The sequence below is a fragment of the Carcharodon carcharias genome, chromosome 16 (assembly GCF_017639515.1).
Source record: "Carcharodon carcharias isolate sCarCar2 chromosome 16, sCarCar2.pri, whole genome shotgun sequence".
Taxonomy (NCBI): domain Eukaryota; kingdom Metazoa; phylum Chordata; class Chondrichthyes; order Lamniformes; family Lamnidae; genus Carcharodon; species Carcharodon carcharias.
In genome coordinates, this window is record NC_054482.1 from 81,602,398 (window position 1) to 81,616,470 (window position 14,073).

The following is a 14,073-nucleotide window of genomic DNA, read 5'->3' on the forward strand; positions in this document are numbered from 1 at the left end:
GGTTGGCGGGCAGGCGAAGAGCCCAGCCGGCCTTCGCATTTATCATGAAACCTCATCCATGGATGGGATGAGGTTTTCATGAAGGTTTTTAAAACCTTAATTAAAATTTTTAATAAAATTTAATAAAATGTGACACTGTCACATGAGGGGACATGTCTTAAAAATGTTTTATTTCCTTTAATTAAATTTTTAAAAATCAAACTAATCTCCCTGGGGCAGCTCTGTGCCTCAGGGAGATTTCTGCAATCTTTCATGCAAAAGAGCGCAGGTCCCGACTCAGGCTACTTCCCCCGCCCACACAGGGAGTGCTCAGCGCTTCCGGGTGCACATCACACTGGGCTGGCCTTAATTGGCCCGCCCATGTAAAATGGCAGTGCACAGCCAATCGCGGGCGGCGATCGGCTGCGCGCCCGCTCCCACCCCCCCTCCACACACCACACACACAATGGGGAGAAAATTCTCCCCTATGTCATCCTCATCATTACTGTTTTTATCACTTACATTTCATGACCTGAAAATTGCCTTGGTCCATTGGCTGAATTAATGGCGTTATGTTGGGCTTGGAAATTTTAGAAATGGTCCTGTTTCCTGTTGTTAGCAATTCTGACTGAGGCCTTTCTCTTTTCAGGCTGGCAGTGAGTACTAAGTCAGCCAGTGGATTTTAGGATGTTTCATTTTATAAGCTGTTAACCTGCCAGTTCGAGGCATCGAGGGCCAGGAGTCGGGGAAAAAAGACAAAATATATAGACACTAAACAGGCGACAACTGGCAAACAATGAGGTGACGCTGGAAATGGAAAGTAGCTTTGGCACGTTGTTCACTTCCGTGGTTCCAATCTCACTTCTGCAATTACTCTGGATCTCCATGTACACTCAAGCTTCATCTTCAAGGCACACCATTGCTCCAAAAGCCATCAGTAAGGAGTCACCAACCTTTGACTGCCTCCTTGGATCTTCATGACTTCTTTAAAACCCACTTTGCTTCTCCCTTTGAGGCTTTTTCTTTAACTTGGATCTTCCTTTAGCTTTAATTTTACTCCTGGATGTTTTGGGACCTTTCTCCTGTTCCCCCTTGCTGTGTCCTGCTCTGTGGGCCACCTCCTCTGTAATGGCGCTCCTGCTCAGGTCACCTGAGCTGTACTTTTGTGGCATTTGGACCCTTCAAGCCCTTTTCTACTGTGCATGTGCGCAGGGCAGTACCCCAGCCCATGGTATGACAGAAGACAAAATACACATGTGCCAATCAGTTCCTGGCTAGCGCATGCGCAAGCAACTCGAGAGCAGCCACAGCCTGCCGGGAAATGTAGTTCCGCGGCAGTGGCAGTAAGTTTCCAGTATGCACCTATGGTCTTCCTGGCCACTCCCAAGGGTGTAATGGAGTTGTTGAAGGTAACTTTTGCAGTTGCTGACATTGCACATAATCCTTCACTAAACTCACTATTTCACCATCCATTCCAGGTCACCATAGACAGCTGCGAGCTATGGCCTTAATTCAAGATATTCTTGGATGTGCACTGTGTAGTTCAATTAACAACGGCTCTCTTCCCTTTAGAGGCACTATCACTCATGCTCCCCACAATAATATGCCATCCTGGCTGGTTATTTCATGTCTTCTGTTGAAGTATGGTTCCATTTAACCAGGTACAGGTTCTTGTGACCATACACGAAGCACTTGTTCTCGTCCTTGAGATAGGCCTGGGTCCCTACTTGTCCAGTCTCTGATCATACCTGCGAAAAATCTAAGAAATTTAACGATGAATCAAGTTCTTGTGGAACTGGGACTTAGTCATTTGCCTTTACAAGAAATTGATGAGGAAGCGCACTGGCATTTGTGATTTGACTGTCGGGCCTATGTCCGAAAGTATACTCCTATGCTGCCAGGACTAAAGCCTTATTTGTGTCTCTGTGCCTTCTTCTTTCTTGAGCTTCTTTTTGGCTTCAATATCGGCCAGGCTACTCTCAAATGCAAGTCTGACTTGAGTGAACTCAGTGGTTGAGTCTTTCACAATTTCATCATCTGTCTGCTTTTTAGAAGATTCTGCGACTTCTGCATCCAAAGTCTCCTTGGCTTCATGTAGCTGATTCTCCAACTCTTCCATCTCTTTTTTGTATTTGTTTGCTGCCTCCTGGAAAATTAAGCATTGTTGTGTCTTCTCTTCCAACTCATCCTTCAGTTTATTCAGAGAAGTGCTGATTTCTTTTTGTTTCTCATCATATCTTTCCAGAGGTACAAACTTAGACCTGAGGGAATCTTGTAGTGTGTGAACGTCTTTCAACAGGTTTTCTTTTACCTTTTGGAGGCTGCTCAGCTTGTCTCAAAATCTGTCCTTAAGCATGGTGTCTTTTGAGTTCCTTCTGCTGTTCTTCCATGTTTTGACTTAAGATAGCCTGCATCTCTTCAGGTTGTTGAGTCTTTACACACTTCTTTTCCAAAGCAGAAATGCTTCCTGCTTCCTTTTGGAATCTTAGTGGCCACTCAAGGTTGATTTTCCTTAACCAATTTCGCCCTAGAAGGTTTGGTCCTCTGCCTCTCAACAGCAACACTGGTGACCTTACCAAATGGCTTCCAAAATGGACAGTTACCCTACTTATGCCTTTGACTTGGATGTCTTCACCCGTACATGTTTTTAATTGGGCAGTTGTTTCTTCTAAGTTTAATTGATGTTCACCATTATTCAGATATCTGAAGGTATGATCCCCAATTATTGTAGTGGAAGTTCCTGTGTCCACTTTCATTCTAACAGGGTTAACATTCATTTTCACTGTTACAAATATTGGTTCTGTCTTTCCAACCTTCAAATTAAACAATGAATAATTATCTGGATTTGTTGCTTCTGGCTCTTCTACATTATAGATCTCACTGTTTTTTTTCTTTTATTTAAAAGTCTGCCTGACTCTTCCCTTACACTGTCTCATTGTGTGTCCATTTCTATGACAATAAAATCATTCAACTTTTTTAAACTGCCAATCGTTAAAAAGACTGCTTGTTTCTACCTCTATTGAAATTATTCTTTGTTTTTGCTGCTAAGTCATTTTTTCTCATTTTCCTACTAGTGAGGGCTGTTTCCTGCTTCTCGGCAGAGTCTTGTATTTTCACGTCCTTTTTGGCTGGAGCTTCTGCCCAATGTGGAGGATGGCGCAATTTTGCATGCCCTGTATATCTTTTGAATCTCTTATTGCACTTTCCATTGCCAGCGCTATCTCTAGCACCGTCTTGAAATCCAAATTTGTGTTGGGCAACGACCTCTTCTGAATCTTTGAAGATGTGACAAGCAAAGTGGATAATGGGGATCCTGTGGATGTATTATATCCGGACTTCCAGAAGGCCTTTGATAAGGTGCCGCACAAAAGATTAATACACAAGATAAGATTTCACGGAGTTAGGGGTAATATATTAGCTTGGCTAGAGGATTGGCTAACCAACAAAAAGCAGAGAGTCGGGATAAATGGGTCTTTTTCTGGATGGCAAGCTGTAACCAGTGGGGTGCCACAGGGTTCGGTCCTTGGGCCCCAACTATTTACAATCTATATTAATGACTTGGATTCAGAAGGTACTATAGCTAAATTTGCAGATGACACCAAAATAGGTTGGAAAGTAAGTTGCAATGAAGAAATAAGAAATTTACAAACGGATATGGACAGGTTAGGGTGAATGGGCCAAAATTTGGCAGGTGGAGTTTAACGTGGATAAGTCTGAGGTTATCCATTTTGGTCGGCAGAATAAAAAGGCGACATATTATTTAAATGGAGAGAAACTTCAGAATGCTTCAGTGCAGAGGGATCTGGGTGTCCTCATGCATGAATCGCTGAAAGCTAGTTTGCAGGTACAGCAGGTAATAAGGAAGGCAAATGGAATTTTGGCATTTATTGCTAAAGGAATAGAGTATAAAAATAGGGAAGTGTTGTTGCAACTGTATAAGGCATTGGTGAGACCGCACCTGGAGTACCGTGCACAGGTTTTGTCCCCTTACTTGAGAAAGGATGTAGTTGCATTGGAGGCGGTTCACTAGATTGATTCCAGAGATGCGTGACTTGTCTTATGAGGAGAGATTGAGCAGTTTAGGCCTATACTCGCTAGAGTTTAGAAGGATGAGAAGAGATCTAATTGAGGTATATAAGATGCTAAAGACAAAGTAGCCGTGGCATGGATGTTTCCCCTTCTGGGCCGTTCTAGAATGAGAGGCCATAGTTTTAGGCTAAGGGGTGGTAGATTTAAATCAGAGATGAGGAGGAATTACTTTTCTCAAAGGGTCGTGACTCTGTGGAATTCACTACTCAGAGTGCAGTGGATGCCGGGACGCTGAATAAATTTAAGGAGGAGATAGACAGATTTTTAATTAGTAATGGGTTGAAAGGTTATGGGGAGAGGGCGGGAAATTGGAGTTGAGGCCGATATGAGATCAGCCATGATCGTAATGAATGGCGGGGCAGGCTCAAGGGGCTGAATTGCCTACTCCTGCTCCTAGTTCTTATGAATTGTGTCCTCATTCTCTGAGCATGTCGTTTAGGGATGTACCAAGCTCTCAATGTTCTGTTAACTGATTCAAACTTGCCACATAGCATGCAACTATACCCAGCAGAAACACCCCCCTCCCGGCTGCCGCCGCCGCCCCTCGGGCTGTATTTCTTGAGTTAAACTTGAACCTTTGCATTGTTACTGAGGGCTCTGGTTGATAATGACCCTTCACCAGCTCCACCAAATCATCAAAATTTTTCAAGTCTGGGGCACTGGGTGCCATCAAACCTCAAATCAAGCCATAGGTTTTATTCCCACATGTACTTAAGAAGATTGCTCGCTTCTTCTCTTCCCCTGTAATTTTGTTCGCTTGGAAAAAGAAAGTGAGACTTTAAAAAACAAATCATTCATGGGATGTGGGCTTCGCTTGCTGGGTCAGCATTTATTGCCTATCCCTAGTTGCCCTTAAGAAGGTGGTGGTGAGCTGCCTTCTTGAACCACTGCAATCCATATGATGTAGGTACACCCACAATGCTGTTAGGAAGAGAGTTCCAGGATTTTGACCCAGCGACAGTGAAGGAACGGTGATATATTTCCAGGACAGGATAGTGAGTGACTTGGAGGAGAAATTCCAGGTGGTGGTGTTCCCATCTATCTGCTGCCCTTGTCCGTCTAGATGGGTTTGGAAGGTGCTGTCTAAGGAGCCTTGGTGAATTCTTGAAGTGCATCTTGTGGATGGTACATTCAATGTAATGAAACCAATCGTCCATTGCTACATCGAAAGGATCAACTCCTGCGAACTGCAGCATTCGGAGAGGGAATTACTTTGAACTGAATGGAACTTCAACTTACAATTACTTTGCAAGGAACCATGCCAATTTTGTTTCTCTCGATTCCTTCTGCTCAACTTGTTTTATCCTCGTCACCAGTTTGTTGGATCCCATAGATCCTCATCGCCAGTTTGTTATGAGTGGTGGCCAAGTTGGTACTATTGATAGAGTTGACCAGCAGACACTTCTTAAGTGGAAACTTTTAGTTTATTTACAAAGGTACTCAGCAGCAACTAAACATGTGTTTTCACTTCATATTCTATCTCTACACTACTAACTACTGAGGTAGCCCACGCTACTCTCCTATTGGATACTAAGATCATGTGATCTTCCTTAATAGCCTTCTTCTTAAAGGTATATTACATATTAGATAAAATCATAATTACCACAGTCCCCAATGTAGAGCAGACTGCATAGTGAGCAGCGAATACAGTATACTAAATTGAAAGAAGTACATGTAAATCATTGCTTCATCTTGAAAGAGTGTTCCTTTCTTGTTCCATCACCGTTCCCTTTGGCCCTGTATGACTAACTCTTCTGTCATTCAATATTTCCTATCTTCCACTCTATCATGGACCTTCCTTTTGTCCTTGTCCCACCCACCCTTTGCTCAAAACATATTATATCTCTAACTTTTCCCAATTCAGATGAGAGATCCTCGGCCTGAATCATTAACTCTATTTTACTCTCCCATAGATGCTGCCTGACCTGCTGAGTGTTTCAAGCATTTTCTGTTTTTGCATTCACAGTATTCTGCTTTTCGATTAGTACTATTATTATTTGTTTAACATTTTTCAGAGATTGTTGTTCTTAAATTCTCTATGCAATCTAGTCTTAATTCAAAATCATTTAATTCAAAATGAAATACAAATTTAATTTAATTTGAGCACTAGATTCTCACTTTGCTATGTTATTTACATTGTTCAATTTAAGTTATTAAATAACTTATTTCTTTTAGTGCAAAAGATGACTGAATTTTCAGGAACTGACTGCATTTCTTTCAATCCACTGTTAACACCAATCATCGTAAGAAGCAGCACATCGATGTGCCTTCAGTTCTGCACACCTTGCAGAATTTAGTATACTGAAAGGTCTACAGATAGTGCTCAGAGTATGTAAAAATCCACTGAAGTAAGATAAGCAAAGAGGTTGTACTAAATGGGAAAATACTGCGTGAGCTAAGTACCTACAATATTTGTTTGTTAAGTGTGCCCATTTTCATTGGAATTCTAATGAAACCTTTTAGAATTACTGAATTTGGAGCTCATGCTTGGTTTCTATGTCGGTGGTCTCTTAAAAAGCAAATAATAAGTTCTTAATCTGAAATATTAATGCAGCACTGAGGCCAACAATATGTACGCACTACAGATGCATGATCTCCATAAATGTAGAGTGGTCCTTTCATGATAAATTTCCTATTACCTAAAATAATTTTTTTAACAGAAAATATAATGAAAAATGCTAAAGATAGAAATGACATTTACAAAATTAACACTTTACTAAATAAATCCTCTTTTTTCTGCAGTTTTTGAATTATAATCTAGATAGACTGATAAATAAGGATGTGATTTTAACATTTTACTGCACTTCAAAAACCACAGAAATTTAGGTTAACTTTAAAACGCTCAAAGAAAGCTCTAATGCCCTAAAAGAAATCCCAATGTGTGATAAGGTTAGTTAAATTTTGAATATGACAGTATTATGCTGGAGTGACTAAGGCCAACTGGGAGAATAAGTAATTTCAGTAAGTTATAGCTCCTGGACAAGGTGACATCTTCAGCAGCTCAGGATGATTTTGAACAGTCTTCCCAAATGCTTGGTCCAGTCGAATGATGGGCTCATATTCACCATTACCTCCCAGAATACTCCATCAGCAGAATGCCCTGCAGCCATCAAGGGTCAGGGGAGAGATCATCTGTTACTAAAACTGGCAAGTCCAATCCCCTAGACCCGACAGGACACACATCTACTGACAGAAGATTTGATTTGTATTACTTCATTCCTGTAACGTGCTTCTATCTTCATTCTAGCTAATTCTGTTATAGACTATATAGATAAATACAAGTCTATATAACAACGTCTAGATAAATTATTGGCAGTCAGGGGAGCCAGATAACAGGCTGTGTAACATAATGGAGCTAAGACTGTGTGATGGGCTAATAAATTCTGCTAAAGATTGGCCTACAATAGTAGTTTATCTAGCACCACAGACAGGTTAACCCTCAGAGGCCTATTGAAGACACAATGCCCAATCAACATGCCAAAATCCTGCAATTAGAAGCAACGTTTCCTGTAAGTATACGAATCAGTAGGAATTTTTGAGAATGTTACATGAAGGAAAGCTGGATTTTTGAAAATTTACTACATCTAAATAACAATTTAGTATTTTTCAATGCTTTATTTCAAAAATAATTGCACCTGCCTTTTGTTCTAAATTTAACTGCAATTCAACTCAAATGAACATCTGACGTGAATATTTCTGCAAAGTTGAATGAAAAATCGCAAAGCCATTGAACCTGGAACTTTCTGGGAAGTTTTGGTATAAGGACAGCCTAAGAGTGCTGTTAAGCTGTTTTCATAACCAAAAGAATTTGCGTATAACTGACTCACACCAGCCTTATGCTGAAACGTCAACTTCAAGTCCCACTCCAGGGTTTGAGCATAAAAATCAAGGCTGGCACTTCAGTGCAGAAGTGTGGGAGCACTGCACTGTTGAAATGCTGTCTTTTGGATGAGATATTAAAGTAAGGCACCATCTGTCTGCTTGGGTGGATGTAAAAGGTCTCAGGACATTATTTCAAAGAACAGCAGGGTAGTTATCCCTGGTGTCCTGACCAATATTTATCTCTCAGTTAACATTACAAAAACAGATCATCTGTTCATTATCACATTGCTGTTTGTGAGAGTTTGATGTGTGCAAATTGGCTGCCACAATTCCTACATTACAACAGTGACTACACTTCAAAAGTACTTCATTGGCTGTAAAACATTTTGAGATGTCAGATGGTCATGAAAGGTACAATATAAATGTAAGTCTTTCTTTTATTTTAACATCAGTATGCACTGACCATTTGTGCTGCTTCTGAGATATGTCTGCCAAACCCTCTGTTGCTTCTTTACATAGCTTTGACCCCATGCAGTTGTTTACATTTAACAATCATAGCAAATGCTTGACAGAAGTTGGGCCAGCCATGGAACTCTGCTACTGACACTACCAAACTTCATACATAAGGTGAAGGTTCCTACACAAGGAGATGACTGTGCATTGAGGCCACAACTGTGGGTCTTTATCCACCAACCCACCACTCTCTCACACCCCTGTCATGTCTAGGCATCTGTAAATGCTGGAGGTATCAGGTTGATTGGGTAGAAGAAGGTTGCAGCTGACCACCCCGAAACCAGGGGATTATAACCCCTTTAAGATGTTGAAAAGAAATTTCCAAGCTGATCTTTTGGAGGCCAGGCTCTGACCAAAATGGATGGAATGCAGCAGCCATGCAGAGGAGGAAGTGTGAGCAGTTTGAACAGGGTAGGGAGAGTGGGTTAAAATCAATTACCTAACAAAAACAGATACAAAGCAAAAATATTTGTAATTATGGGATTTACACACGGGGGCAGGGGCATCGCTGAGGTGTTAAATGAATACTTTGCAACTGTCTTTACCAAGAAAGAAGATGCTGCACTGGTCATGGTAAAAGAAGAGGTAATTCAGGCTCGAGTGATTTAAAATTGATAAGGAGGTGCTATTGAATAGGCTGTCTATACTTAAAGTTGATAAGTCACCAGGGCCAGATAAGATTCATCCGAGGATAATGAAGGAAGTGAGAATGGAAATTGAGGAGGCACTGGCCATAATTTCCCAGTTTTCCTTAGATTCAAGGTGGTGCCAGAGGACTGGAAAACTGCAAATGTTACACCCTTGTTCAAAAAAGGGTGTAAAGGTAAGCCCAGCAACTACAGGTCATTAAGTTTAACCTCAGTGGTGAGGAAGCTTCTGGAAGTAATAATTCGGGACAAAATTAATAGTTGCTTGGGCAAATGCAGGTTAATTAAAGAAAGCCAACGTGGATTTGTTAAGGGCAAATCATTTTTAATTAACTTGGATCTTTATGATGAGGTAACAGAGAGGGTTGCTGAGGGTAATGCTGTTGATGTGATGTAAATGGACTTTCAAAAGGCATTTGATAAAGTGCCCATAACAGATTTGTGAGCAAAGTTATAACTCATAGAATAAAAGGGACAGTAGTGATATGGATATGAAATTGGTTGAGTGACAGGAAATAGAGTATTGGTTAATGGATGTTTCTCAGTTTGGAGGAAAGTTTGTAGGGGAGTTCCCCAGGGGTCGGTGTTAGGACACTTGCTCTTCTTGATATATATTAATGACATAGACCTTGGTGTACAGAGCACAATTTCAAAATTTGCAGACGATACAAAACTTGGAAGCATTGTGAACAGTGAGGAGGATAATGTAGAACTTCAAAATAGATTGGTGAAATGGGCAGACATGTGGCAGAAGAAATCTAATGCAGAAGTGTGAAGTGATTCATTTTGGTAGGAAGAACACAGAGACACAATATAAAATGAAGGGTACAATTCTAAAGGGGGTACAGGAGCAGAGGGACCTGGTGTATATGTGCATAAGTCATTGAAGGTGGCAGGATAGGTTGAGGGTGTTGTTAATAAGCATACAACATCTTAGGCTTTATTATTAGAGGCATATATTACAAAAGTAAGGAGGTTATGTTACACTTGCATAGAATACTGGTTTGGCCTCAACTGGAATATTGTGTCCAGTTCTGGGCATCACACTTTAGGAAAGACGTGAAAATATTAGTGCAGAAAAGACTCACAAAAATGGATCCTGGGATGAGAAAACTTCAGTTATGTAGACAGATTGGAGAGGTTGGGACTGTTTTCCTGGGAGAAGAGAAGCTTAACAGGAAATTTGATAGAAGTGTACAAAATCACCAGGGGCATGGACAGAGAAGATAGGGAAAAGCTATTCCCATTAGTGAAAGGATCGAGAACAAAAGGGCACAGATTTAAGGTAATGGCAAAAGAGCCAATGGTGACATGAGGAAAAACTTTTTCATGCAGTGTATGGTTAGAATCTGGAATACACTGCCTGAGAGAGTGGTGAGGACAGTTCAATTGAGGCATTTAAAAGGGAATTGGATTATTACCTGAAAAGAATGAATGAGCAGGGCTACAGGGAAGAGGCTGGGGTGTGGTGCTGGGTAAATTGCTTCTTTGGAAAGCCAACATAGACACAAAGGGCCAAATGGCCATCTTCTGTGCTGTAACCATTCTGTGACTGTGATTCTGTAATAAAGTAAACAGGAACTGTATAATTTTTTCTGACTTCTGTTTATCAAAACTTGTATCCCTTCTATACAACTTTGTTTTTTTAAAAAACACATTGAATATGTTTAGCCCTATATACATAAATATACTTTTTCACATATTACACACTTAATTGCATTTATAATTCAAAACTATCCATAGTATTTATTACTTATTCTAGTTATTATGTGAAACTCCAATGAAAAATTAAGGTAACATTATAATAGTATTTTATTTTATAGTATTTTATTTTATAAACTGGCTTTGCCTCTCTTCTCCATCAGTACAAGGTGTCATCGTAAAGCAATTTGATATGGGTCGTACCAACTTAATGAGCTAACGCTAAATTAAATTTCCTGATTAAAACATGCCCTCCATTGTCAAAAGCAGTAAACCAGATAAGGAAAGCGGGAAATCAGGTTTGAGTGGGGGTGGGATGGGGTTAGGGAGATACAAGGACAACTAGTCTATATTTTAATTTGTAACATCTGATAATCGGGACTTTGCTGCATTCCCAACATAAAATTTCAATGAAAATTTGAGTTAAAAGATTATTCCTGTTAATTGTTTTGTTGCAAATACCTTTACAATTTCATTAGTAGTTCCAGTCGTTAATGCCTACGCATTCAACATCAAACTAACCATAGTATTTTATAGCTTTTTTGTCTGTGACCAACTCAAACCTGCAGGAAACCAAAGGCATAATCTGGTTTCAATATCTTTTCTGGTAAATATATGAGGGAAGCTAATGCTGTAATTTCAGACACACAACATCAGCATGAAGCACACCTGGTCAGATGTTACATGATCAGATGCAGAGTACAGTTTCCTCCATTCTTCTCAACTACATGCTGATTGTACTCCTAATGCATTTTGCAGAGAGTGAGTACTGCAACCAGCTAGCAGTGAAGAGGGTAGACATTAAGTTCAGTGCAGAATTAACAAACAAGAGATTTCTTTGTTCTGGATGGTTCAGGGCTTCTTTAAGTGAGTTGCAGTGACACCCATCAAGATGAGTGGTGAGCATTCCATTTGAGTCTTGTAGATACTGGAGAGCTTTGAAGGGTCTGGAGATGAGTCACTTGTCAGAATACCTAGTTTCTTGTGCTCTTTTAACCACACAGCTAATAATGCTAGTCCACATGACTTCCCCCCTAGAATTTTTATAGTATTAGGTAAGAAATTCCAAGATTTTGACCCAATGGTGATAAACAAATGGAGCTATATGTCCAGGTTACATTGGTGCGTGACTTGGAGGGAAACTTGAAGACGATGGCTTTCTCACGATCTTGCAGCTTTTGTCCTTCTCAATGGTAAGGTTTGGAAATGCTATCAAAGTAAGCTTAATGAATTGCTGTAATGCATTGCAGAGAGTGAATACTGCAACCAGCTAGCAGCGAAGAGGGTAGACATTAAATTCAGTGCAGAATTAACAAACAAGAGATTTCTTTGTCCCGGATGGTTCTGGGCTTCTTAAGTGAGTTGCAGCGACACCCATCAAGATGAATAGTGAGCATTCCATTTGAGTCTTGTAGATGCTGGGGAGCTTTGAAGGGTCTGGAGATGAGTCATTTGTCAGAATACCTAGTTTCTTGTGCTCTTTTAGCCACACAGCTAATAATGATAGTCTACATGACTTCTCCTCTAGAATTTTTATGATGGGGACTCAGCAATGGTGGTGCCAATGAAGATCAAGGTGAGATGGATAAATATTTCTTAATTGAAGATGATTAGGATGTGGCCCTTATGCGTGAACATTACATGCAAATTATCAACCCAAGCTTGGATGTTGTACAGTTCCTGTTGTAGGCTGGCAGAGACTTCTTCATTATTGGAGACGTTGCGACTGGAACTAAGCAGTGTAGCGAACAGCACCACTCCTGACCTTGTAGTGGTGAGATTGCTGAAGCTATTGCAGTTGTTGATATTCAGCCACTAGTTGTATAAACCCGAATTTGGAAACTGCTGAGGAGGTTGCGACGAGATACTGGAATTATCAGAATAGTGGAGACAATGCATTCTACCAAGCTAACCTAATAAAATAAATACAAATTATAATTGCCATTATATAAACTAACATTAATAAGGCAATGATAACCCTTGTATTGATTTTTCAATGTAATCTGTTTTCATTGATTTAATAATACAATTATAGCTTGGCTAGAATTTGCCTGAGGTTTTCATAAATTTACAAATATAAAAGGGCTCTGTGTATGTAATAAGATGTCCTCAACAAAATTGGAGCTTATTTTATAAAACTTCAAACTGTAAAATGTATTTAAACTGAAGTGAAGGTGGTGGCCTAGTTAGTATAAAGAAGTTGGAACTGCTCTCTAAAGTAGTTAATTGCACTCCACCTTCCAGAAAAGACCTATAGAATTCTGTGCAATAAGTAGCCTTACCAGCATCTTGCAGGCATACCCTAGCAAAACATGTTACATGCTGATAGGTTGCCAATGAACAATTAAGTGATAACCTGTATTTGTCAGGAAAGTGAGACAATGAATGTGCTGATTAAATGGCAAGGCCGAGGAGTTTAATCAAAACTCAGGTGCTATTTATTGCTCTAAATACACTGATAAAATAGGATCTTACTGTTATTTGGAAAATCTAGATTTAGCTTTCCGATGTTTAAAAAAGCTGCTTGAAGATTTTGTCATCAATTATAAGATCCTTATAGGTATACCATTCACAATTTCTGCAGAGTGATCAGGTAATGGCAAATTTCTGTTTACTGTACCTGAAAATCTTAGGTGCTACTCAGCAGTACTTTGGAGCTGCAAAGACCTGTGCCTTGGAGCATTAAAATTTGGCTTGCATCCACACTTTATTAGGTAGTGAATTCCCTATCTTATCTATACTATCAACAGCAGGCACATTTCCAGGGGGATGCAAAGGAAAAAAATCAGGGAGCCATCTCAGGCTACTTATGCGCACCCATGTGCAGCAATGGCACATTTTCATCTCCTTGGCTCGGCGGTGGCTTCTGAAGTGTTAATGGGAGAAGGGAAAAAAGTTATAAAAACAGGCAGGTGACAATACTCTCAGAGATTTCACAGAAAATTCTAAACCATGTCTTTGTGAAGAACTGCTGTGTGAATCTATCTCTATATCTCTTGCAATTCATTATTAAGAACTCAGTAGATGTTGACAGCTATGCACTGAAAAATAGCATGCTTGGGCTTATTACACTTTTTATGCAATCAAACAGAAAGTAGTTTACTACAAGCGCCACCAATGCAGAGTGTAAAACTATTGACATCAAATTGGAATCCTTCTTTGTCATCCACATTCCTGTAAAATGCTGACTGCACTTGCAAAAATGGTCTTTCCAGATTTAAATGCTATTTAAAGTTTGCTGTATAATAAAGAAGTTGTCCATTTATGAGAGCAAACATAATTATATTTTATCTATGTAACTGGGAAGAATATTTTCTCCTTA

The 14,073-nt window shown here is 39.9% G+C and overlaps 1 protein-coding gene across 2 annotated transcripts in view; it reads right to left on the bottom strand.

Moving 5' to 3' along the window:
- Positions 1-14,073, bottom strand: part of LOC121289122 (ERI1 exoribonuclease 3-like) — a 453,717-nt gene that overhangs the window by 36,152 nt on the left and 403,492 nt on the right. Inside the window, exon 8 of one of the 2 annotated variants that reach the window (XM_041208188.1) lies at positions 10,472-10,610. The exons of the other annotated variant lie outside the window; for it this stretch is intronic. Coding sequence (XP_041064122.1) covers positions 10,495-10,610 — 116 coding nt within the window. The 3' untranslated portion in view covers positions 10,472-10,494. The remainder of the gene's footprint in view (positions 1-10,471; positions 10,611-14,073) is intronic. 2 annotated transcript variants of the gene reach the window in all.